The sequence below is a fragment of the Eublepharis macularius genome, chromosome 8, assembly GCF_028583425.1.
Source record: "Eublepharis macularius isolate TG4126 chromosome 8, MPM_Emac_v1.0, whole genome shotgun sequence".
NCBI lineage: Eukaryota > Metazoa > Chordata > Lepidosauria > Squamata > Eublepharidae > Eublepharis > Eublepharis macularius.
Genome location: NC_072797.1, coordinates 24,233,169 through 24,257,250, shown reverse-complemented (window position 1 = coordinate 24,257,250; position 24,082 = coordinate 24,233,169). Strand labels below are relative to the sequence as shown.

Here is a 24,082-nt window from a genome sequence, read left to right as displayed (position 1 = left end):
ATGCTAGAAATGTCTGTGTTTCTCTCTTAGTTATTGCCTTTTCTCTTTGTAGGGGAAGGCTAACCCTAAAACCTTGGAGATGAATCCATGTACCCCCAACAACATTGAAGTGGTGGAAACACAGTCTCCATGCCTCAAGATAGAGGACACAGCGATTACGTCACCTGTGGCAGATGAGCTTCCAGAAGATGGGTTTGACTCTGAAACAGAGAGCCATATTGTCGTCTCCTATTGTCCCCCCATCATAGAAGAGGAGATCTCCAACCCACCAGGAGACGAATCCATGGGGTCTTCCCAGGTCATTTATATTGACATCCAGTCGATGTATCCTCCTCAAGTAAAACTGAAGGAAGAGCCAGGGGTGGACTGTGTGGCTGCTGCAGGCTATAAGCCCCAAATGCAACTTCCTGTGAACAGCTTAATAACAATGGAGGATACATCATCTGCAGAAGATGTGGACAAGACTGCAGGCTACAGACCTCAGGCGAATCCACCCACCTGGAATACAGGCTGTCCCGATTCTCCCAGATCCATTGAGAGCAACAATGAAAATGCCTCGTTTGGGAGCCCTTGCTCAATTAATTCTCGACAGTTTTTGATCCCACCCAAGGAGGATGAAGACTCTCCCAAAGGGTGGTCCTTTGCAAATTTCTTTCACAACAAGCCAAATGATTAGCACCAGGATGGAAAATGTTGCCTTTGAAAGATTCAGTATGCTGGGACTTGTTTTAAGAATAGCGCCCAGAGGTGCTGTGCAGCAGGTTTATAATTTCATTTCAGTGAAATTGAATGTTAACCTTGTTTAAGTTACAGTGTAAGTGGCACGATTCACTATTAGGGCTAGCTGAGCTGCTAATTTGTAGCAGCTCAGTTAGAGAGGAGCGTTCCATGGTAACCTTCTCTTACATCTGAAGCCAAAGAGCTGCCACAGTTCTTGCATCTGCTTTCAGGCAGTTTTTTCGCTGTCCGTTAGGCACAATGTTCTTTTTTTGGGGGCTCTTTCTGGTTCCTTTTTCTTCATGGATAGTATCAGAAAAGCCAACCTCCCCTTCCAAAAATGTAGAAGGAAGAAATGACAAGTCGTTATAAGCTTAGCCTCTGGCCCTGACACAATTATGTGAGTTGTAAAAATGTAGAGTATGTAAATGCCTTCAGGATGGGTGCCTTGTTTACCCATCCAAATGTTGTCTAATCAGAGGTATTTTTAGAGTTTTACGATTCTGGGTGACACTGCCCAACACTACATTGATGATCATTGGAAGGCATTAGCCCTTGAACTGCTTTGTAGAGCACCTGACACTTAAAAGCCGTCTGTTTTTTTAAAAAATTCCTGTATGACTGAACCAGTTTTTGAGTTGAAGGACTCCATGGGAAATAACTTACGGATCACAACCTCAGCTTGGGGTGTCTGTTTAGTTTTACAAGCCTGGATGCTTGTTTCTGTACCTGCTGTAAAAATGTATATGCAAAAGTCAACTCAGGGGTGCAAAAACGAGTGTAACACTGATTTTAAAATCTCGGTCAGGAACGGATTAAAGTTTTAACTTCCAGCATTTTAAATGATGTTTACTTTTTCCAGTTTTTGTTCGTTACTAGTCAAATGACTGCAGTTGACTGAAATCACATAGTTATGCCTGGTTAGAATACTTCTCTGTAACATGTTTAATTTTTATGTGGAGGGATTTTTGTTTCTTTTCTTCAGAGGACCATTCATTCAGGTGAGCTCCAGTCTGCAGTCCTGAAGTGGTCTAGCCCAGACATTGGTTTTCCACCTCAGGGAGAACTAGGCCACAGTCTTGTGCTGCACATCCATGGAAACCACTTTGTCACTTACTTACATGAGAATGCCACAGGCAAATTGTTCAAAGTAAGAATACTTCGCTGCAGTGAAAGTGTCTTCCATAGCACTTTTCCTGTACAAATGCTACCAACAGAAACAGGATAAACTTGAGAACTGTTTCTGTCTATAGTTTCCATGGAAAACCATTATTTTTGGAAATAGCTTTGTCAATCATGAATATTTGCCATATATACAAAATAGAGCTTCTTTCTCTGAATTTCCTCACTAATATTTGCCCAAATTAAAAGTGGAGAGCAGGTGTTTTTTTTGTGGATGTCTTTAAAACTACTACTGGTAGAAGAAATAAAATTTTCAGCGCTGGGATACAAAAAGATGGGCTGCCATTTTAAACTAAGCTAAACCAGATTTTAACATTTACAGTGTATTTCTTGCATATGCACTTCTCTCATTACACAGTACTTGTAGAGCGAGTGTTTTATATATTCGAGGCATAGAAATATTTCAGATTTCTTCATTGGCAACTGACAGACTCCGAGGAAGTCAAATCTAGGGACCAATGCTCTAAGCCCACCTCTGCTTTTACCTTCAATCCCAGGGCATCCCGCATGTGAACTCAGCTGCGTATTGGAGACCTTCCACTAAACTATGGAATGGCTGTTGCATTTCCAGCTGCAGTCTGAAATGCATCATATATTCTAGTTATAGTCAGGTCTCTACTGCACTTTGAATAGGTATTTGATACATGATTTGGCAGATACGAGGGAAAGTTTCTGATTTTCTTGGCAAAAAAGAAGTACTTTTTATTTTACAGCAGTGATAGTTGTGCCTTTGATGTGAGGGGGAATCTTTTATTACTCAAGGAGTGATTCCGCACATGTTGGATAATTCACTTTCAATGCACTTTATCAATCGTTTGAGGTGGATTTTTTGTTCCGCACACAAAAAAAAATCCGTTCCAAATGATCTATAAAGAGGATTGGAAGTGCATTATCCAAAGTGTGGGGAATCACTCTTGGTGAGGCGGGAAAAAAAACTCTCCAGTATCCCTTTTTGGTTTATCTGGTAACAATTCTTGCCTACCAGCCACCGAATCTTAGAGCTGGAAGGGCCATTTAGTCCAACCCCCTGCTCAAGGTAGGAAACTCAAAGCCATCCCCAACAGATGGCTGGACACTATCTGCTCAAACATCTCTGTCAAAGGAGAGCACCCCTCCAAATTCTATTGATCCTCTCCATTTTTTGTAGCATCCATGGCCATATGGATTCCTTACATCTTTTGACACACACTTCTGTGCTCCAAAGCACACAACCCTGAAAAAAAGCAAGCAAAAAGGAGTGCGTACTTCACAACGGACTCCAAACTGTGTGCAAAATTTGATTCATCTCTAATTGCCATGGCCCAGTACTGTTGGTCATTACAGTTCCAGGGTCTTTGGACCTAACTTGGTGCTTAGTCCCAATAGTCTGATTTTATTAATTTTTTTAAAGCACCTTGTGGTTTAGACTAAAGGCTGGAGAATGAGGTGGGAGAATGGACTGCACCACTTCAGACAGTAGGGGGATGATTGTGAAGAATAACATGAAATGCGTCTTGCTGTCTCAGGCTTCCTGTAAATAGAGGGACCCTCTCTCCCTGTGGTATGCTAGTGTTTGATTTTTGTAGATTTTGAAGGGATAGTCAAATGTGGAGTTCACCAACTGCAGATTGATGCAGTCCATTCCTCCACTTCATTCCTGTAGACAATGTCCAAGCCTTAGGGAGGGACAGTATCTGTGAGTGGGAGAATGATCTTTCATGCCAAGTTCTTAATCTTTCTCTGGTGCTATATAACCTTAATAAGCATCTGAGGTAAATTCTGAAATCAGGCCCTGTGCTTTACTCAGAAGGTGAGACTCATACCTTGATTTTTCACAGTGAATGTAGAGGTTAGACTGGAGTTCCTCTCATTTTGTATTTGAAAATTTACATGACATCCAAAAAGGCTGAACTGATTGCTAGTTTTGTCTTTTCTAGAGCATTTAATGAAACATCTCTCTAAAAAGGGAGTTTTAGAAGGTTTTCTGTAGCTAGTATGTTGTCTGCACCTGTTTTGGGGTGGGGTGGCTGGAGAACAGGGAATAAAATTCTGGCACTTCAGTTGGTAGCATTTGACTTTTTTTTAAACCATTGTTTCTGTTGCATTAAATGTCTTGCAGAAGAGACTGAAGTATGCTATTCTTTTTTGAGCCATATATCGTTTTATATGTGATTTTTAATTGTTTTGTTAACAGCAAGACAGAATGAATTAATTTTTGAAAAGCATGACATTTTATTAATTATCTCTGTGTTGCTTTTGTGCTAGCTGATGTGGAAGAAAGGGACTGTGAATCCTGTTTTTGAAATGGCATTTTGAAGTGTTTAAGGATGTACATTTTGAATAACCCACAGATTATATATACCTCACAAAAACTATGTTGTAATCTAACTGTAAAAGCAAAGTAGTGCATTATGACTAAAGGATCACTTTGGGTCATATAGAAAATCTCTCATTGCTGTGTGGCATGTACACCACTTGTTGGTTCTGTGTACCAGCTGCTCAGAGAACACTCTGCCAGAGCAGTGAGTTGGGGTGTTATGCACCCAAATGCCTGCAAATACCTGCTATCTTTGCTCTTGTACATAGCAGGGTCACCATTGTGCATTATGCTTCAGCCAGAGTGCCCATTATTGCCTTTTAGGGCCCACTTGCAAAAACAGCTCAGGAGGATTGAGAAGTGCAGCCAGTCTGTTTCTGGGGTTGGCCATCAAAATGTACAGCAGCTTGAGCCTATTTCTCTCCAAGCCCACCTCTATGACCAAGCCATGGGGAAGTCATCCATTTGTGTAGCAGACTTCTAGGTGTTAACAGGTTGAGATGGGAAAGAGTGTCTGCACAATCCATTTTAGGCTGCTTCCCAAATCTCAGGATGACCACGGAAGTTCTTAAACCAAGGCTGTGGAAGCTGCCAAACAGATACAGCCAAAGATTCATTGCAGCTCATCTCGGAGAGGTTTTTCTGGCATGGTGGTGACAGTGAGGGAAGGGAAGGAAATGGGGAGGTTTGCTTGCTCACTTTCAAAACAGTTCTATTGGACAAAAGTTTTCATCCACCAAAGTTGGGAGGACTTCATTCGTCCAATTCAAGCAGGGCTTGTAGCCTTGTACTATGAAAAGGCACAGAGAACATGGATCTCTTCTAGAGTATCACATCCTTAACGACCATGGGGTCCCATTGGGCCTAGTTTCATATGGATCTAGGACAGTTCTGTGCCAGAAAAAGAAGTGTAAGATAATTGCTTGAACACCAATTTTTTTTCCCCCTTCCAAACTGGGGTTTCTTGCAAGGTTATCAATTATTCCTTAATTAAAATATTAGTCATGGTAGGCAAGCTTCCTTAAACCATCCACTTCTGGTCTTCCCCGGTGCAATGGTGTTGTGTTCAATATAGTGCACCCTCAGGCCTGGCAGGGTGAGGCCTTACTAGACCTGTGCCCCACATGAACTGAAAGTGCACCCAAGCCACTAAAATGTGCCCCAGAATTCTTTGCCAGGCTCACTGTGTTAAATGTTCCCTGAAGGTAAGGAACTTCTATCAGTTTCCAGTGGACCTTCACCATTGTTTGTGATTTGTGAACTACACACCAAGCAGGAGAAACTTATGGTGGGTTAGATTTCTTGCCTTATTTCTGTGTGATCATTTGGCCAAGGCCTTTATTGTGAATGTGAAATCCTCTGAAATAAGAAAGTTGAAGGAAGTGGAGATGAGGAAGTTGAATTGGGGCAATGAGCAAAAATGGGAAAGGTGCAAAGGGGTTGGGGGTCAGACTATTAAATGTTACTTGTATGATAAATGCTGTATTTTATAGCTCAATAAATGCTAATGGATTTTATTAAGAATGTAGATAGCATATTCAATGTATTAATGGATGTGAAGATAATTCCAAAGTTTTTTGAAATATTAAATAAGCGTTATCATGTTAATCAAACTGGAATACTAATAGTTGCTTTAGGTTTTGGGGTGTTCTCTCTGCAAACAGTTAAACTCTTACCTATCTTCCCATTCAGTCTGGGATACACAGAGCTGCTGCATTTGGCAACTGGGCGCCAAATGACTCAGATGGTGTTTGTCTCTTAAGCAAACCTACATGATGTATGCAAACGAATGTATTTTTATTCTGCTGTATATATTGAAATCTCTGGGATGGCCTTTAAGACTGTTTCTTAATCTCACCCTTTGCCCTTGGAGTTGCTGTACTGTATTCTAGCAAAGGAAACCCCATGTGGACACTTTTATAGGGTCCCTGTTAGGCATTTTATTGGAAAAGTGTAGGCATTAGTAACTTCCGGTGTTCACCTGATATAATATATTCTTGCCCCCCTTCCTATGCCAATAACACATTTAGCAGTGTGTGTGTAAAGTGCTGTCAAGTTGCAGTTGACTTATGGTAACCCCATAGGGTTTTCAAGGCAAGAGATGAACAGAGGGAGTTTGCCATTGGCTGCAGTGGGGAAAGGACTAAACTCCTGCTAAGCAGTGAGATTGGCGCTGCCAGTTTAACTGTGCTAAAAAATCAGTGGAGAAGATCCAATGTTTAATAAATATCTATGCTGCAAAATTAGCCATTAAGGTAGCCTTATGTTGCCATGTAAAATTACCCAAGTAGACTTTGGGAATAGAAAATAAGTTTGAGAAATACAGCTGGGGAGGAAGAGATGGTCAATACTAATATATTAAATTTAGCATGAGCATACAGCAAGTTTGCCTGGTTATCGTATTGGCAATGTACTGCTTATCTCTGTTTTACAAATATGCATGTATTTAAGAGTTTGCCAGAATATTGCCATGAAATTTAATAAATGTATTTTCATATATATTCTCATATGTTTTTTGTATCCCTTCACTTACAACCTTCCTTTTAACTTTTCATCTTTGGCAGTTTTGTTCTCTGGTTGGCAGCAGTGTGCTGAGACCCTTGCGTTATGACCATACGTTCTCCTAGTGCAGAATACAAGCTGGCTGTAGATTTTGCTGGAGTTTCATATGGTTTCAAAGCTCTTCTCCCATTGCCACAGAGTCTAACTAGTACTCTAGCCACCAGAAATTCTAACTGCTTTCCTGTACGACATAGCTGGCAATAATAATAGTTCTGTAAGGTAAGCATACATGAAAAGGCTTAGGTTTTGATTTCAACCATAACCCAAGGGCACATTGCTAAGAACTGGAGTCTAAATAGACATGATGGCGATCAGTAATCATCAACCAGTTAAAGATAAATTATAGATCAGAGCCATGCAGGAAAGTGATTGAACTATTCAACCCCCCCCCCCCCTGCATTTGGCTTTGCTATTTAAAAATGAGTTCCTTGGGTGGCCATTAGCAGTTTTAAAGGGGGGGGGGACATGTGTTTCTAAAGAACATGTATTTTTTTCTCTGTAGAAGTGGTAATAAGGCAAATATACCAATGCCATTGAGTGGGGGGAGGTCAATTCCCTCTTCCTTTTCCATATGGCCCTAATCCAATCTTGACGTCATGCCTAGACAGTAATTCTGAACAACAGCCTCAGATGGTGGATCGAAAAATCCACACAATAGGGCTACATACAGGTTTTTCCACATGCCTGGGGAAAACTCTAGGTTTGCAGAAAAACACTGGGGGATTAAATGATAGGAGCAATATCTGCATCTTTAAGAGAAGAGTACCACCATGTTTTTGCAACACTGCAAGGGGGAATGTGAGCCCATCCACCACAAGTCCTTGTGGGTTCCCTCTGTAATGTCTGTTTTGGACCGCTGTTCTTAAAAAAAAAAATGATGCCAAAGTATCATAGAACACAATTTTGAACATCTTTACAATATTTTTAAAGCAGAAAAATCTCATTAATGTACATATTCAGCTGTCTAAATTTACAAACAAAAAAGGTAAAACCAGTTACGTTTCACAAACATTTCCACGGAAACCATAAAATCAGCACATATGAAACTCGCATGACCCACAGTCTGATAAACCTCGGCTTTCCTCCTCTTGGTGATAGTAAGATGCCTAATCCATTTACAAAATTATGCTAGCCAATCGATTCTGCAGCTGATGCTATATAAAAATATACATGTACAAAATTACTGCTATAAAATGTGGTTGTTGATTTTCATTGCTTATAATAAAAAAGTAAACTTTGTAAATAGTAGGAACGGTCCTCTTCAGTACAGAGCAGAATCTGCAAAGGGGTTAGCTTGATGGTTATTTACACTGGGCAAAATGGAGCTGGAAATTTTTTCGCTCTGTAAATGTGGCTTGATGAGTCTGGAATAGGAAAATAAATGCATAAATATAGCGCTTTTGAAATACGCCACTAGGCTTGCTGGACGACACAGTCATTGTGACATTACATGATCTGTTGTAGTTCCAAAGATGTTCTCCGTGCATTGCTTTGCAAACACGCAGCTACCAACCTGCTATATCGCTCTTGGGATAATGGACTGATGCATGACCTCTACTGACCACCAATGTACGCCTTGGAAGCCTCAACATTGCAGAATACCAGTCTTTCATTTGCTCACTTCTGTCTGTGTGAAAGAGTAAAGGACAATAGAGTCCTGTGCTGCTTGCTATGGAGGGAGAAAAGTAAAGATGAAGCAAAACCAGCAGGGTACCAGGTTAAAACTGTTCCTAGATTCTACCATTTCAACAGGAAGTGGCAAGAATGAATGCTCCCCTCTATTAGAACAAAACTAGATTAGAAGGAGAAGACTCCAACCCTTCTCCATGACTTGCTAGTTTTCAACATGCAGAGGTTTCACTGTGGGGCTCCAGGGACTTATTCAAACATGCAGCAGAATGCAGTAGCCCAGAAACTCTTTGGTCATTGGCTTCTTTTCTCCACGGAGGCTCAAAGGAGGCTGGAACAGCAGTTGATACTGAAGGTGTCGTTTTAGTGCAGGCTTGGGAGTCTCTTCTCCTTCAAAACTGAAGAGATGGTGCTATTCTTCATCACGGTTGCTGATAGTATGTGTCTTCCCACAAGATTATGCAGTCTAGGATGTTCCCATTAGGCATTGCTACCAGTGTTAAAGCCCACCTCCTACTATTCTGTATGGGACACGATATTTACTCAAGCAGGGCTGCTGGGCACCTGGTGGGAATCAAGGCAGTAGCACAGGAAAACTTAGAGCCCTTACAGCTTGCCTTGAACCGAAACAAGGAAGCCAGGCAGGCACTATTCAAGGTCACAAAACCCAACTCTTCAAAGCCAGGGAACGTTCATTTTGTTGCCCACCTGTCTACTGCTCACTTAAGCGGTTGCCGGTTGCAAATGCCAGTGGTTTATTGTGTGTATGGCTGTAGGTCTGGCAAAGATGGAACACTTGTGCACAGAACTAGCAGAAGAAACACCAGCCCTATGCAAGTATACTGGGGCTTTTTCTGAACTATATTCTAAATCTGTAGTAATGAAGAGTTTATCTGAGACAGCACAGCATCCCACCATTTTTTTTAAAAAAGGAGAGTGGGAAACAGTTCCCTTTTGTTTCAGTTCAGTTTCTGCCCCTAGGCGGTTTTTAAAAAAGTCTTCAATGTGTACGGTGGGCGTTTACATCACGCAGGTTCTTCCACGTGAAGACTCTCCGGCTCTTATTTTGTCCCACAAGTGTTAATGTTCTTCCCATCAGCTGCATCTTCAACCAGCGAAATATGATAATCGGTTGAAAGGGTGAAGTGAGAAATACACCCCACCAGTCCCCTCATATATTGTCTGTTTGTATGTAGTGCGATTTCCTTCATTCCACCTGAGGGGCGGGGCAGAGGGGGAGAAAAAGTACATTAATGAGACAGCCCAGCGAATGTAAGCATAAACGTTGCTAAGCCCCCCGAAAGCTTATGCTACAATGAATCTGTTTGTGTAGCTATAGCGGTTAGTGCAGCAGACTAGAAGTTCAGTGAGCCAGGTTTGAATTGCTGCTCGGCTATGGAAGCTCACTGGGTGACCTTGGGTCAGTCATTCTAAGGGCCAAGCTACAAGTGACGAATGACACAGGTTGGACACTAGTCAGCTTCCCTCAAGTTTTGATGGGAAATGTAGGCATCCTGGTCTTGTAGCTTGACTCTCTGACTGCTGTCCAATGGGCTTTTCAACTGTCACTTGTCCAACATTCCGCCAAGTTGCCTACATTTCCCATCAAAACTTGAGGGAAGCTGTACAAGTGTCATTCGTCTCTTGTAATTTGGCCTTCAGTCCAACCTATCTCGCTGTATTGTTGTGGAAAGGGAGAAAAAGAGGATATAGAGTAGCTAAATAAATATTTAAATCTCTTGTAACTTTTAAACAGCATCAGCATCAGCAACTTTTTATTGGCATTCAATAAAACAATTTACATCGAGCAGGGCAGAAACCAAAAAACAGCAAAATCAGTCGACAGAATTAACCATATACTCCCTAATCCACATAAACTTTTAAACATTAAACAGCAGCAGTCGGAGGAGGCCCACTTTGGTTTCATGTGTGTTTGTAAGAAGATGGCAATGCTCAATTCGTTTGTTGATGTTTTCATGAACTTAATAGCCCCCTGTGGATGCTATCTGCCCTGTGGGAAAAACTGATAGGAACTATAGGGGTGCTTTGTTTTGTCCTACAGGAAAATAACTTGGGTGGGGGGAGGGAGGGAGATAAATGGCGCATGTGGGAAGGGTAAACCTCCCTTCTCCCTACATCATGACACCAATCTTGATTGGGACCTTCTGGGGGAGGTTTTAATAAACACTCTCTAATTTGGCCCTAATGACAATAGATCGGGCTGTTAGTTCTCATGCTCATGGTTGCGATGAGCTTTATAAATGGGGTTTTCTTTTTTGCAAGGTGTTTATATGGATTACTTCATAGGGCGCTATAGGTGGGTTCAAGTTCTATTTCTGCAAATGGCTTGCTGGCGTAGGCTTTGGCAAGCATGTATCTCAGCCTGCTAAACGAGAACAGCTGCTCTGGCAAAGCACGGAATCGTTATATGACAGAACCATAAATAGGCATGTTAAATCAAATTCGTGTTGTGAACAGCTCTAGAGACTGAAAGCCAAGCTAAACATTCTATTACTGAGATTGTACAATTTCATCCTGGGAGTTGCTCATTTGGCTTGGCCTTCTTCTGAAACAACCACAAATGCTTCTATGGAAGTGGTTCCTGGGCATATTAAGAGAAACAGTGTAAAACATGACACAGGAATTAATTGTCCATGTAAACAATTGGTTGCAACTTAACTAGTTCTTCTGGGCATTGTTCCAAGACAACACTCCTGTGAAAACCAGTACTTGTGTGCCAGTTTCCTTAAAACCATGCCTAAATTAGCTTTAACTTTAAAAGATGCTTATCGTGTTTATACTTGTGTCGATCTCTCAGAAGATCATCACTCACAGCTGAATGTGTTTCAGGTAGGTACCCATGTTGGACTTCAGAAGAATAACGGGATCTGAGTCCAGTGGCATCTTAGAGACCAACATTTTCAGGGTAGGAGCTTTCAAGAATCAACACTCCCTTCTTCTGCTGAATGTGAACATCGGATTAAATCCAAAGAACTACCAACTTATCTCTTTTTATGGACAAGAACTTCTCTGCCTCGTGTACCCCCAGATCAGCTATCTGAAAATCCGTTTTTGATGTTTGAAGAACTCTCAGGAATGTAGCACAGGGGTTGCAGTTCAACTGAAAAATCTGAGGAAATTGTGGACTCCCTGAAAAGCACCTTCCCTCATGCTAGTGCACCACTGTGTTTGATGTAATGGGAAGTGACAGGAATAATCTGTTTTGTCCAGGTTTATTTGCAAGGTTAGATAGCAAATGATAAACACGCATGATCCAATCTCCCCGAAATCCTCAATAAAGAAGAATTAAGTTAGGAGGAACTTACCAACATACAGATCTCCATTGATGTTCAATTGTCTCATCATTCCAGGTGATTTACCAGTTCTAGCACCATAATCATCCACTGTGACTTTGCCAGATTGTCCATCTCTTAAAGTGAAAAAGATATATATACACTCACATGCTTTTCAGATAACTTCATGTTGTAACTGATTTTTTAATGTCATTTACAGTCCGCCTTTCTCACTGAGACTCAAGACGGATTACACAGTATGAGATTAGTACAGTCAGTATCAAGTACATTTCCATACAGTATCAAGGACATTTCCATAAACATAAAGAAAACAGATACAAGTTTAAAAAGATATAGCATTAGCAAGAATCCAATACAGAGTAGAAAAAATACTGAAACAGAACATAATCAATACTAGGACATGGCAGCCTGGTGTCATCTATTTCTTGTTGCCACATCATACACAGAACTATAGCAAGGACTGCTTTTGGTGTTCCCTTATTTGAGGACCAATTGAAGGATGTTAAAACATTCCTAATCTGATCCACATGTGAAATCCTGAAGTCTGCTCAAAATTTATTTCTAAGGCGGTTAGTTCATTTCCCTAATCCAAAGGAAGCCTAAGCATATGCAACTGTCTTTGCTGGCATCAGCTTTTTGGAAATCTTGCCACTACCTACTGTCCAGGGCTTTTTTTCTGGGAAAAGAGGTGGTGGAACTCAATGGGTTGCCAGAACAGGGGGCAACTCCTGGCGGGAGGTGGTGCCCCTGGTACCACATGCGCAAAGTGCATGCATGCTTCCGGGACTGCGCAATGACATCACTTTGGGTCAGCTGGAACAAGGGGAGGAGTTTTTAAACATTTAAATCGCCCGCAGTGAAAATGGTCACATGGCTGGTGGCCCTGCCCCCTGATCTCCAAACAGAGGGGAGTTTAGATCGCCCTCCACGCACAGGGCGTGGAGGGTGATCTAAACTCTCCTCTGTCTGGAGATCAGAGGGCGGGGCCACCAGCCATGTGACCATTTTCAAGAGGTGCCGGAACTCCATTCCACTGCGTTCCTGCTGAAAAAAAGCCCTGCTACTGTCTGTTTGTCAATCATTACTTCTCCCTCTATAGTCTCCATGGTCTTTAGGTCACCACAAGGTGGTTGCAACTTTCATGGTACTTTATTATTATGAGTTTCCTCCTAGTTGAAATTTAGAGTATATTCTTTGGAGCCAGAACTCTTTAGATGAGAAACTCATCCTTTGAATCATGAATCATGTACCCTGACAGAAGCATAAAATAGAAACAGTTTACCGAACTGCCTTTACTCTGTGCCATCGGCCATCGTTGAAAGAGCCATTCACCATAATGCAAGCAATGCCACTGCCCAGATTATAGCTGGAACAAAAGGAAAGATGCTCAAATGCCAGCCCATTCTCTGTTATGCTTATTCATAGTTATGCTTCTTTTTAAATAATCAAATGCTAACAGGTCCCTGGATTAGATCCAGTGGGAAGCTGCTGCTAATTTTTTACCAGTCTCACTGCAGATCTCCAACGCCTGTCTCATTTTGTTCTGGAGGGGTCTCCTGTTTCCCAGGAACAACATTTTGAGGTATAGTGGAATACAGGAGACAAGAAACTCTCCTTCTGCTCACAGAAATCCATTCAGTCAGCAGAAAAGTATACTAAATCCAATCTATAGACTTGGTTCAGATTTAGCTAATATAGCCATCTTGGTTCATACGTATTTATTTACTTACTTCATTCATTTATAGCCAACCCTTTCTGCTGAGACTCAAGGCAGTTTACAAATTGTGTTAAAATTATGCAAATAAGCCTCAAGCTGATAAGACACCCTCCTTTCCCACTCTTCTTCCTTTTGATACTTCAATTCCTTTCTTGAGTTCCTGTTTTTCATATGAACTGACAAATGAGCTTGCCCTCAAAATCAGAATCTGCTTAGCCATCTAGAAAAAGGGTGCACTGTAGAAAAGTAGAAAAACACTGAAGAGTTTGCAGCCACAAACACACATGAAAAGTCTCTCAACGGCTGAACTACAATAGCTACCACTCAGATTAACTCTTTGATTACCAGATGCCAGGCACAGAAAATATGGGTTAGCTAGCATTTGATGGAACCTTGGCTTGATTCACTAATGTAATTCTTAACACTATTAAAAAGGAATGTTGTGTAAACATCTGAAAAAATCTGACAATGATTTAACAGGGCTTATGCAGCATAAAAATTTAAATACGATAAACTTTGGGGTTCTTTTTCTGGGTTTTACAGAGAGAAAACTGAGTTTGCTAGTCCTAGAAAACAGAGTTTCTCATCCCAAAACAAATAAATTCACTGTCATTCCCAAATGCTCGAATTCAGAATTAATACATTCTATTTCATTCAGAATTTCTATGATTTCCCCCCTTTCTGTATGAGTTTTGTTCACCTCACGTCAAGCAGAGAGAGAACTCAGATCAATGATCTATACATTTTTTGAGTTTCCCATAACCTTATTTTGAACACCAAGAAACTTAGGTTGAAATCTGCACCCTTCCATGAAGATTTTTGTTCCTAATTTTGCTTGGACGGCTTTTGCAATCTCAAGATTCCATAACAAAAGAAACCCTATTACTATTTTACTACACAACTTGATTCCAACCTTGTTTCAGTTCTTCTTCAAAAAGACGCCAAGTTTTGCAACATTTAACCACAGGAAACCACAAGGAAATGGCTTTGTGCCTCTGTATATCTCAGATTTTTACCACAAATCTGCTGCTGTGATATGTGATATTTTCTTCACTGAATGGCCAGATGATTCTGGCCAGGGATGTACCCTACCTGAGTGAGAAATCTCATCTCAGGACATGTTTGAACATCTGTACTGGTCCTCATCAGGCAATTATTTTGATAAAGGACATTCTTTAAAAGGCACAGTAACGTTCTCATATTACATTTTGGTGCATTAGTTCAGATGCTTCGGTTGTCTTGTTCTGTGGGCTTTACTGCATTGTGAAAATTGAATTTTACTGTATGTGTCTATATATAATCACACCAGGATGGACAACTGTTTTCTCAAGAGACTGTGCAGCTACTTAATCTGAGAAAGAAAAACTGACAAAAAGAAACAGCAGGCCATTTGATGAACCAATAATCCAACCCCCCCCCCCAAATTGGATGCAACGCATAAAAAGTTCATAAACAACTGAAGAACAGGAAACAATCTCCCAAAGAACAGTGTCTTCATTTTACTGTCACTTCTTGGGTTTACATTTCTCTTCTTTTTTTCTTTTTGGCAGTAAGAACATTTGCTTTTCAGAATAATGCATCAAAATACTTTGCAGAGACAGTGAGGGGATTAAATATAAAACCAAATAACAAGGTAGATCTCAGCGTGCTGTGCTTTCCCATGGGACCAAACAAACTTGCAAGTTGTCCCTTCACTGAAAACTGTTATCATTTCACACAGAGAAGGAAAATCTAGCAACAATACTGCTCTTTGTAGAAGATTTGAACAAACAAAAAACACTCCCTTATTTCCTGGGTTGTTAAATTCTATCACCCAGAGACAGAGACTTATTGATACATGTCTACCTGGTATTTCCTCTCTCATATTGTAAATGGGTACAGCTTGGCAGCGAGGCTAGGATTTGGGAATTCTGTGCCCAGATCTCTTAGCCTCTCCCTGTTCATGTATAAACAGAATGGTCAAGCCAGAGATGTTGGGCAGATGCTTTGTTAGCATGTGAGAGCAAACCATCTTTAAACGATATACACACAGGGCTCTTGTTAATGTGGGCAGTTGCATTTATATGACAACAGAGAGGGTAGCTCTTTCACAAAGGGGTGCTCAAGAAATTTATCCTCCTCCACTGAACTGAATGGTGCAGCCCTTGAAGGTACTAGAGCAATGCATGTATATTAGACTCCCGCTTTGTGCAGCACATAGTTGGATGGGGAGGGTGAGTTGTCTGAGGGTGTTAAGTCTTTTAGTCTGGATTGTTTGGATATTTTCAGACTCGAGTTTTGGGGAGTGGCTGAAAAAAGTACAGATCAGTTTTGGTGTTGGCTGTGTCATGATTAAGTCATGATTAAGGCTTGTTGAGCCTCAATTCTTATCATTACCAGCTCCAGAATAAGCAACTTACCTGAAGACTAAGGCGCCATCTTGAAGACCTAATGAGATGAAATCACTGTTGGGCCTCATAGGACTGTCTCCCCGCCACATCAATAGGCCATCCATCAGCGTTGTCTTGAACCTCATGAACACATTTGTTCTTGATCCTGACACTCTTAGTGGACAGGAAAACAATATTAAGTTGTACAAAATTTTACGGTGCAGTGAAAATATGATACTCCCGCAATCAATCACTGCTCTCTGAACATACACAGTCTGACTCAATAATAGATCTTTTTGTTTCAGTTCTGATCAGGGCTTTTTTTCTGGGAAAAGAGGTGGCGGAACTCAGTGGTGGATCTCAGGACCGCACAATGACGCCATTTTGGGTCAGCTGGAACAAGGGGGCAGTTTTTAAAAGTTTAAATCGCCCTTGGTAAAAATGGTCAATGGCTGGTGGCCCCACCCCTTATCTCCAGACAGAGGGGAGTTTAGATTGCCCTCCGCGCCATCTAAACTCCCCTCTGTCTGGAGATCAGGGGGCGGGGCCACCGGCCATGTGACCATTTTCAAGAGGTGCCGGAACTCTGTTCCACTGCGTTCCCGCTGGAAAAAAGCCCTGGTTCTAATTGAATCTTCCCTCCCTATAAATCTGGACTTGTAACTGTAGTTTCAGGAACTACGATGCAACACTAGATTTTAAAATTGCAAACATTTTTTAAAAAAATAGATCTATGAGGAAAAAGGCCTGTGGTGAAATGACTCTTCATGCCATAAGTAACCTGCAGAATACAACTGCAGTTGCGGGGGTGGGGGAGTTATTAATTTAAACTCTACAGATATTCAGAGGCTTGCCAGTTAGGACAAAGGTAGTAAAACAAGTTTTCCAAGTGAGCTTTCAGCTGGGAATTTGCCTAGCAAGAAAAATTACGATTTAGGCAACAGGCCAGGGCATTTCTTTTTATCCCAACATTTGGGTTTTATCTGTTGGTCTGTTTTATTTTCTGCTTCTGCTTTAAGATCTAGTTTCTTTTTAGGGCGTTCAAGGGTTATTTTATGCTGTCTTTATGGCCTTGTCTTGTTTTAATGGCTAGTTTGGTTTTCTGTATGACAATTTATGACTTCTTATGACTTTGTGGTATTATTTTTACTTAAGCTTCCTCAAGCAGGTCTCTGAACAAGCAGCATATATATGCCCTACATAAATAGGTAAGTAAATGGATGACTGGCTTAAACGGACAGAAGAACCTTCCTAAAGTGTCAGCTTTCCTGAACTAGAAAAGGCTGGAATTCTTCAGTAGGCAAAAAGGTGTGGCTATTGCAGACGGCTCTTTTGTGAGAGACTCTGTGGCTTTTTTATTCTTGGTCCTTTGGAAAAGCAGAGGAGGGGCAGTACAATGGCAGCTCCATTGAAGGATGGAGGAGTGAGATGACCCAGTTTAAGAATGAGGATGAACGAGTAACTAGATTTTTGTAACTAGGTTTATGACTCTCTACATTCCATTATTAGGGATAAATTAAAGATCAGAGGACGTGTTTATTCCCATTTTTTTCCTTAGCCAAAAATGTGATAATTTACCTTTTATCTTCATTTGGTTTCTTTTTATAATAATTTTTTCCAGTTAAAAAAGTATACTAGTCAGTATAATTCTGTAGTCTTTTGCAACCCCAAGCTTGCCTTTTTATGATCTGACCCACAGTCAACACGTGAAGCTAGTGATAAATTAATGAGAGTTTAAAGTACTTGACCTTTGGTTACAGACAGAAGGAAAAGTTATAGATCTCTCTCTGCTCTTGGTGGTGGCAGTGGTTAAAAGTTCTAATTTTTGACTGGGTGACAGAAAGGAAAAGGCTCATTAAGCTCTGGTAACTTAAGGCTTTAACCAGCCAAGCAAATCACTCATCTGAGTAAAACTGGGAAGGCTGCAGAAGCCATTTTACCATGCAGCTTCCTTTCTAGAAGTTTCTCTTTGCAGATGAAGACATTTGCTTGGGCATTCTGGCTAAAGAACTGGCTAAGGAAATAACCTGGCTAAGGAAACATGAACGCTTATATTTTGCCATCCCGGCTACCATGTAATCCATGACATGGCTGTTTAATATACACCAGTTGTTGTCATGATGCTTCACCCTAAAAAGGCACAGGGGATTGGACTTCACATGGAGATGCATCACAGGAGGGGTGGGAAGACACAAGAGCTTACACTTTCCGATCATGGCAGTGAGTGAACAGGGGGAAATCACTGGTGCTTTGCATCGGCTGGTCACATTATAATGGTTCATCGCTGGGGATGTTATTTCAGCAACCAGGAGGAGGTGTTTTAATTTGCATTCACAACAGTGGCTCTCAAGCTTTTGGAAGTGGGACCCACTCCTAAACTTTCTCTCCCTTTTTGTGACCCAGCATGGCAGGACTGCAGGCTGCTGGCAGTGTAGGTGCAAGGGCTACCTCTCACACTGTTGGCTGGAAAAATAGTGGAGCAGGGCATATGGTGATCACACACACGCCACCATGAAGCTGCCATCTGCTAAGTGAGACCCTTGATCTATCAAGTTCAATATTGTCTACTCTGACTGGCAGCAGCTGTCCAGGGTATCAGCAAAGATTAGTCACATCACCTCATACATGGTTCTCTTAACTATAGATGCCAGGAATTGAAATTGGGGCCTTCTGCATGCAAAGCACATGCTCTACTGGCCCAACACTACAAATAGCACCTCCTCAGCTAGAAGGGGGAGCTCAGACTCCTGTTTCCCAAATCAGAAGTTGCGATCTACTATCCACAACTAAGGTGCCAGTAGATTAAAAGGGGAACTGCAGAACTCTGGAATCCATTTTACCATTCATAGTTTTGTGGCAGAATAACCTGTTTCATCCATTCGTACAAAATATTTGCACCTGTATCCAGGCCAAGAAACATGTTACCTCAGATTTTTTAAAACAACAGATTTATCCAGAAGATTAGGGCAGATTAGCTTAGTTTAGCTCAGTTGTTCTTAACTGGATAGTCCCCTGGGGGTTAACAAAAAATCTTGAAGGGAATCTGGAACACCAGAGGGCTAGAAGGAAGAATTCAGAATTTTAGGCACCCTCTCCCCTGCTTGCAATGGCTTCTCACAGCAAGTGGGGTTATTTTATATTCTTTTCCCAGTCTTGATAATTAAGTCTCAGATCCTGGATTCCTCCCAACTCCAGCCCTTCAAGAGTGGCACACAGCAAACCGGAAACAAATCTAACATTAAGGAGCTGGCTGATGAACGTATTTTTGAGATCTGTGTACCTTATGTATGTATCTTAAATCTATTTATTTTAGCTACAGCTTTCACATTATGTAATGATTATGTCACTTACTTAGTGGGTAGTAGTGGTAGTTAAACCACTGGTTTAGCTACTAGCCTCGGACTCTGAGACTCCTTGTTTCAAGCCCCAAATTCCCCAATGATGACTTTACTTTAACTGAGTAATAAATGGACTATAAACTTCCATTAGCAACGTATTATGTTTTCCAAAATGGCATTTGGCTGGCTGGGAACAGAATGCTGGACGTTGGTCTGGTCCAGAAAGGCAGTTCTTAATGCGATTATTTTAATATCTGCCATCCATCTCTACAAAACGAAGTACCAATCTTCCCTTCAACATGATCTTCTTCACAAGTCTACTTGGGATGTCCCTGAAAGCAATGACTAAATTCTGTATCAATTTACCTTTTAAGAATTTCTGGACTATCATACGTGAGGTAACTGCGGCCGATAAACTGAGGAATTTCAATTGCTTCTGTAACAGCTAGAAAATTAAGGGGGGATAAAACAATATTAAATGACAGACTTTTCTTGTGATAAAGGCTCTATTAACAGGGCAAGAAGAAAGCTCAAGGAGCAAGATATTCAGGCAACAACTTTCTCTTTATAGACCCCAGACAAAATGGAATCCTGATAAGAGAGAAAAAACAAGGTGTAGATGGAGAAACTCTGAACTCTGTATTGGTGCAGCCCTTTACTTCTGCATCCTGTTAAGAGTGGCACAAGCACACAAAAATTATCTTGGTTCAACACCCCCCCCCCCATAAAAACATGAAGAGGGATAAGTTCTGCTAGAATTCTACCTAGTGGGTTCGTTTGTAATGTTTCAAGTTCTTCTCCACGGGAGGCAAAGATACTAAGTGAACTAGTGAGAGCCCAATTTGATTTCATTTCCCTCATTCCTCACACAGCTGGGTGGACACCTCATTGGAATTCTAAGCTAACAGGAATCCAGGAGATTTCTAGGACAATACTGAATGATGCTGCGTAAACCCTGTTAGGACCAGGCAGCAATCGTGTACCTGTAAGTATGGGATATAATAACTACACTGCTTGTTTTATATCTTCAGTGGAAGAAAAACAGTGAGGGACGGCTTCAACGTGAGCCCCCTCGGAGTGGTAGCTGCTGTAGCACAGTGGTTAAGTGATTTGGCTGTGAATCAGCACTCTACTGGTTTGAATCCCACTACTACCATGAGCTCAGTAGGTGGCTTTGGGTAAACCACTCCTCTCAGCCCCAGCTTCCCAGTTGTATTGTGGGGATAATAACACTAACTTGCTCACCGCTCTGGGTGGGCACCAATCTGTCTAGAAGAGCGGTATATAGGCACAGTTAATATCATCATCATCATCACCACAAAGGTGAAGTACCATCTGATGAGCCTAACAGGAAATGGTTCCCATTTAAGTATGGCTGAGGCTAGGGAAAGAAGCAAATGGCTCCTCACATAAGTAGTCTCCGTGACATGGATCTTTACTTTTATGATCCCAAACCCCATTGACTGTTTTTATTTCTCATGTATCCAATACAAGTCTCCTCTGTGAGGAATTATTCTAGATAAAGTTACTGTTCAAATACTTGTAATGGCAAGCAGGGTGGCTGAAGCGTTTTAAAAGCAATTCTATTGGCATCTCAGGGTTACAGGGAGTGGTCAAAATTTTCTCTTCTCTGAAGGCCGCACCACTAGCCTGGGTCCTAATCCACACATTTAGCTGCACTCTACAAACCATCGACATTGCCTGAACTGGTGTTTGGGTGAAACACCCTGAAGTTTTTCAAGAGGAGGGGGCATGCTGTTTTGGCTTGCCTCTCCTCCTCTCAAAAGCCTGGCATGTCTTGTGAAATATCAGTCTGAGGCCCTTCGACATCACTGTTTGAATGCCGGGGTGCAGGGCACTCCAACTTGCTGCCTGAAGCAGAGTTAATTCCTAGCTGGCCGAGACCATGCTCTTTCAGGGGAAGCCTTATATTGCCTGTTCAAGACATCGCACCGAAGATTGTAAGGACGTGATCCTCTCTTTCAAAAAACAGGTCCAGCTCCAAGGCATCTTTAAGTGAGCAGCTCTCCAACAGTCAACTTCCCTCTCTCCCTCCTGACTTGCTGCCAAATGTAGGACTATCAACCAACCAGGAAAGCATTTAGTCATCACGTACAAACAAAACAAACCATGGTTTGTTTGTGAGGAGAACAAGTGTTGAATTCTTGCAGTCTTTCCCTTCTCCCACCACACCTAGTTTGAAGACTTCCTGTTTTCAAGTTAGCCACAATTTGTTGTAACATCAAAGTCAGGTGCTTGAACTAATTGTGTGTCCCCCCCCCCTACCTTTCTTGTACGCTTAGATTCTAACCTACATTTAACCCTAAATTACAATGCTCTTTTGACAAGATACACATTCAGAGTTTGTTAAAAGTTTCTGATTTAGACAAGAAGAAATTCTGGCTCATTTTAAGCCAGAAAGTTTTCAGTCTCGGTGTGCAGACAGGAAGGGGAGAAATGAGGAAATTTATGAACCAGAGGCCTCTGGAAGTTAATCCCCATCACAAAACAACCATGGTTCATTCATGGCATCAGAACGCAGGCAATGTATGAGGGCATCCTTTGCTCGGTCCTGAAGCGAGATTATAACTTTTTATGGCTCATTTGCCTGACCCCGCCTCTCATCTCATTTGATTGGAGCCAGTTGTTATCTTAGCAACAGGTTGAGATGTTTTTGATTTTCTGTTAACGGACTAGGTAAATTACATACCGGGAAAATTACATAAAGGGTCATATTCTTTAGTAAACAAAATGGAGGGGAACCCCAAAGGAGAAGCGAGTTCAGTGTTTTCCATTCTCATTTTTCAGCCTTTCCTTGTTTTTTCTCACTTTCCTTAGTCATCAAGTTTAGGTCTTTCTTCACATGACTAAAAAGGAAACAGTAGAGAGGGGGGCAGGAAATGCATGGTAACAAAATATGAAAAAAAAATACCTGGTAGGCAAATGGCCGTTTCATCTGCAATGAAATTAGGGAAAATGTCCAGTGTGGCCAAAGCAGAAACCAAGTCTTGCACCATGCTGACACAATGCAACGCACTCCACAATGCAGGCTAGGGTGTGCCATCGCTGGTCACAGGACTGGGGTGCACACAGCCAGGCTTTCAGGGATGAGATTTGGGGCTAATCTCTTGCTGATACTAGCCTAGTAGCGCAATCCCAAGGAGAGTCATAACCTTCTAAGTCCACTGAAATTAACTCTGCCTAGGATTGCACTGTGAGGGGGGAAAAGGTGTAACATAACCCTTTCTTCTTCAACATCACAACCACCACGCAGCCAGAATGCGGCATGTTGAAGCCCACAGAAATCAATGGGCTTAAACATGCCACGTTCAGTGTGCTTGTATGTTTAGGTCACAAAAGATGACGTGTTGTTCACTTTTAGGTTTTTGCAGCTCAGCGTCGCTACTTCCAGCATTGCCCAGCATCTCCATCCTAACCACCTTGGATGGAACCCAGTCAAAGAGGAGTGCTTCAGAGCATTGACTCCAAGCAACCAGGCACTGCAGCTTTTGCTAGGGTTGTGCTATTTTCAGACGGGGGGAGTCACCAGGCTGAATACTTTCCCTATAACACTTTCTGTACATAGAAAACATATCAGAGAGAAGGGATGGTCCTGCCTTGCAATGAGTGGTACAGTCAAGCACGTGCTCTCCCCTGTGCCTGCTTCTACCATGCACATTTCAGCCCTCAGTCTCACTGAAATAATGCATAGAATTAAAGGATCACTCTATACGTTACTTCTTTTACGACTTCTCCATGGAGTCAACCCATGCTCTGTGAAGACACGCATCAGCTAGGGTTCCCATTCCCCCACTTGGGGCAGGAGATCCCCAATCCTACCCTTTCCCCTGTACCCACTTACTTGGCTGGCAGGGGGGGGTGCACTCCAGCGCCGTGAGAGAAGGCTGCGGCGGTGGCAGCGAGGCCGTGGTGGCGGCAGTGAGAGCAGGCCACTCTTGCCGCCATCACTGCCCGTTCTCGCTGCTGCCCCGGTCCCTGTGCACCAAACAAGAGAGGGCCGTGGCAGTGGCGGCAGGTGGCAGCCCACGCCAGCAAGGATGGCACCCTTTGACCCTCCCCCCCCGTGTGATGCCATCACTCCCAGAAGTGATATCACGCAAGCTGGGAGCGCGCATGTGAAGAAGGAAGCCGGGGTAAGTGCCGGCTCCCAATCCCCCGCCAGGAGAGTCCAGGGACCTGGGCATCTCCCATCGAGGGACTCCCTGGCGACCTTAGCATCAGCACAGGGATTGGCTCCTATTTAAAAAAAAAGTGCAAATGGGCTCGGAAAGCTGCCACCAGGGGAGTGAACGCTCCTGGCCTTTCTCCCAAGCTTCTGCCCCCCCACCCGTGCAAAAACAGTGTGGAGGGGAGACATTTCCCCATTTCTGCCACCCCACGTGGAGGTATTATGTGCATTTGTGGCAGCAGAAAGAAGAAAACTCCGCGTACACACACACACTTTTTGCATGGGGGAAAAAGTCTTAGGAGAAAGGCAGGAGCGATCCTTCCCCCAGCGGCAGCTTTTTGAGCCCATTTTTACTCTCTTTTGTTATATATAGAAGCCAGTCCCTGGAGCTGACGTGTGTCTGCATGGAGCACGAGTTGGCTCCATGGAGAACTTGTAAAAGAAGAAATGTGTAGAGTGACCCAGTGAGTGTGGTTAAATGCTGAACGTTAGGATCAGATTACAGAGCATGCTCCCTGTAGGAGGACTGCTGCATGCAGTAGCATGGGTTACCATGTGGATCCCGCCTACGGCATGAAGTTTCCAGGTTGCAACCAGCCGCCACTGAGAGCATTTGACACACAATGTGGCCCATCTATATAGAAAGCTGACCTCACACTGCTGCTGCTGTGCGGTCAGTTGCCAGAAGAAGCCTCCACTCAGCAAGCAAAACACACAGCATGACATTTAATCCTGTCTACCTTGTACTGAACTGCGCCAGTTGGATTGT

General features: G+C 42.4%; 2 protein-coding genes across 3 annotated transcripts in view; one reads left to right on the top strand and one right to left on the bottom strand.

Moving 5' to 3' along the window:
* The window catches only part of LOC129334226 (leukemia inhibitory factor receptor-like), a 114,361-nt gene extending 107,667 nt beyond the window's left edge, over positions 1 to 6,694 (top strand). For both annotated transcript variants that reach the window (XM_054986157.1, XM_054986158.1), the window contains exon 20: positions 53 to 6,694. In XM_054986157.1, coding sequence (XP_054842132.1) covers positions 53 to 676 — 624 coding nt within the window. In that variant the 3' untranslated portion in view covers positions 677 to 6,694. The remainder of the gene's footprint in view (positions 1 to 52) is intronic.
* Positions 6,695 to 7,685: 991 nt separating this feature from the next.
* Positions 7,686 to 24,082, bottom strand: part of EGFLAM (EGF like, fibronectin type III and laminin G domains) — a 134,105-nt gene continuing 117,708 nt past the window's right edge. Inside the window, exons 19-23 of the mRNA XM_054986658.1 lie at positions 19,491 to 19,569; positions 15,817 to 15,960; positions 12,983 to 13,066; positions 11,713 to 11,816; positions 7,686 to 9,602 (exon numbers count right to left, since the gene is read on the bottom strand). Of these exons, the coding sequence (XP_054842633.1) occupies positions 9,448 to 9,602; positions 11,713 to 11,816; positions 12,983 to 13,066; positions 15,817 to 15,960; positions 19,491 to 19,569 (566 nt within the window). The 3' untranslated portion in view covers positions 7,686 to 9,447. The remainder of the gene's footprint in view (positions 9,603 to 11,712; positions 11,817 to 12,982; positions 13,067 to 15,816; positions 15,961 to 19,490; positions 19,570 to 24,082) is intronic.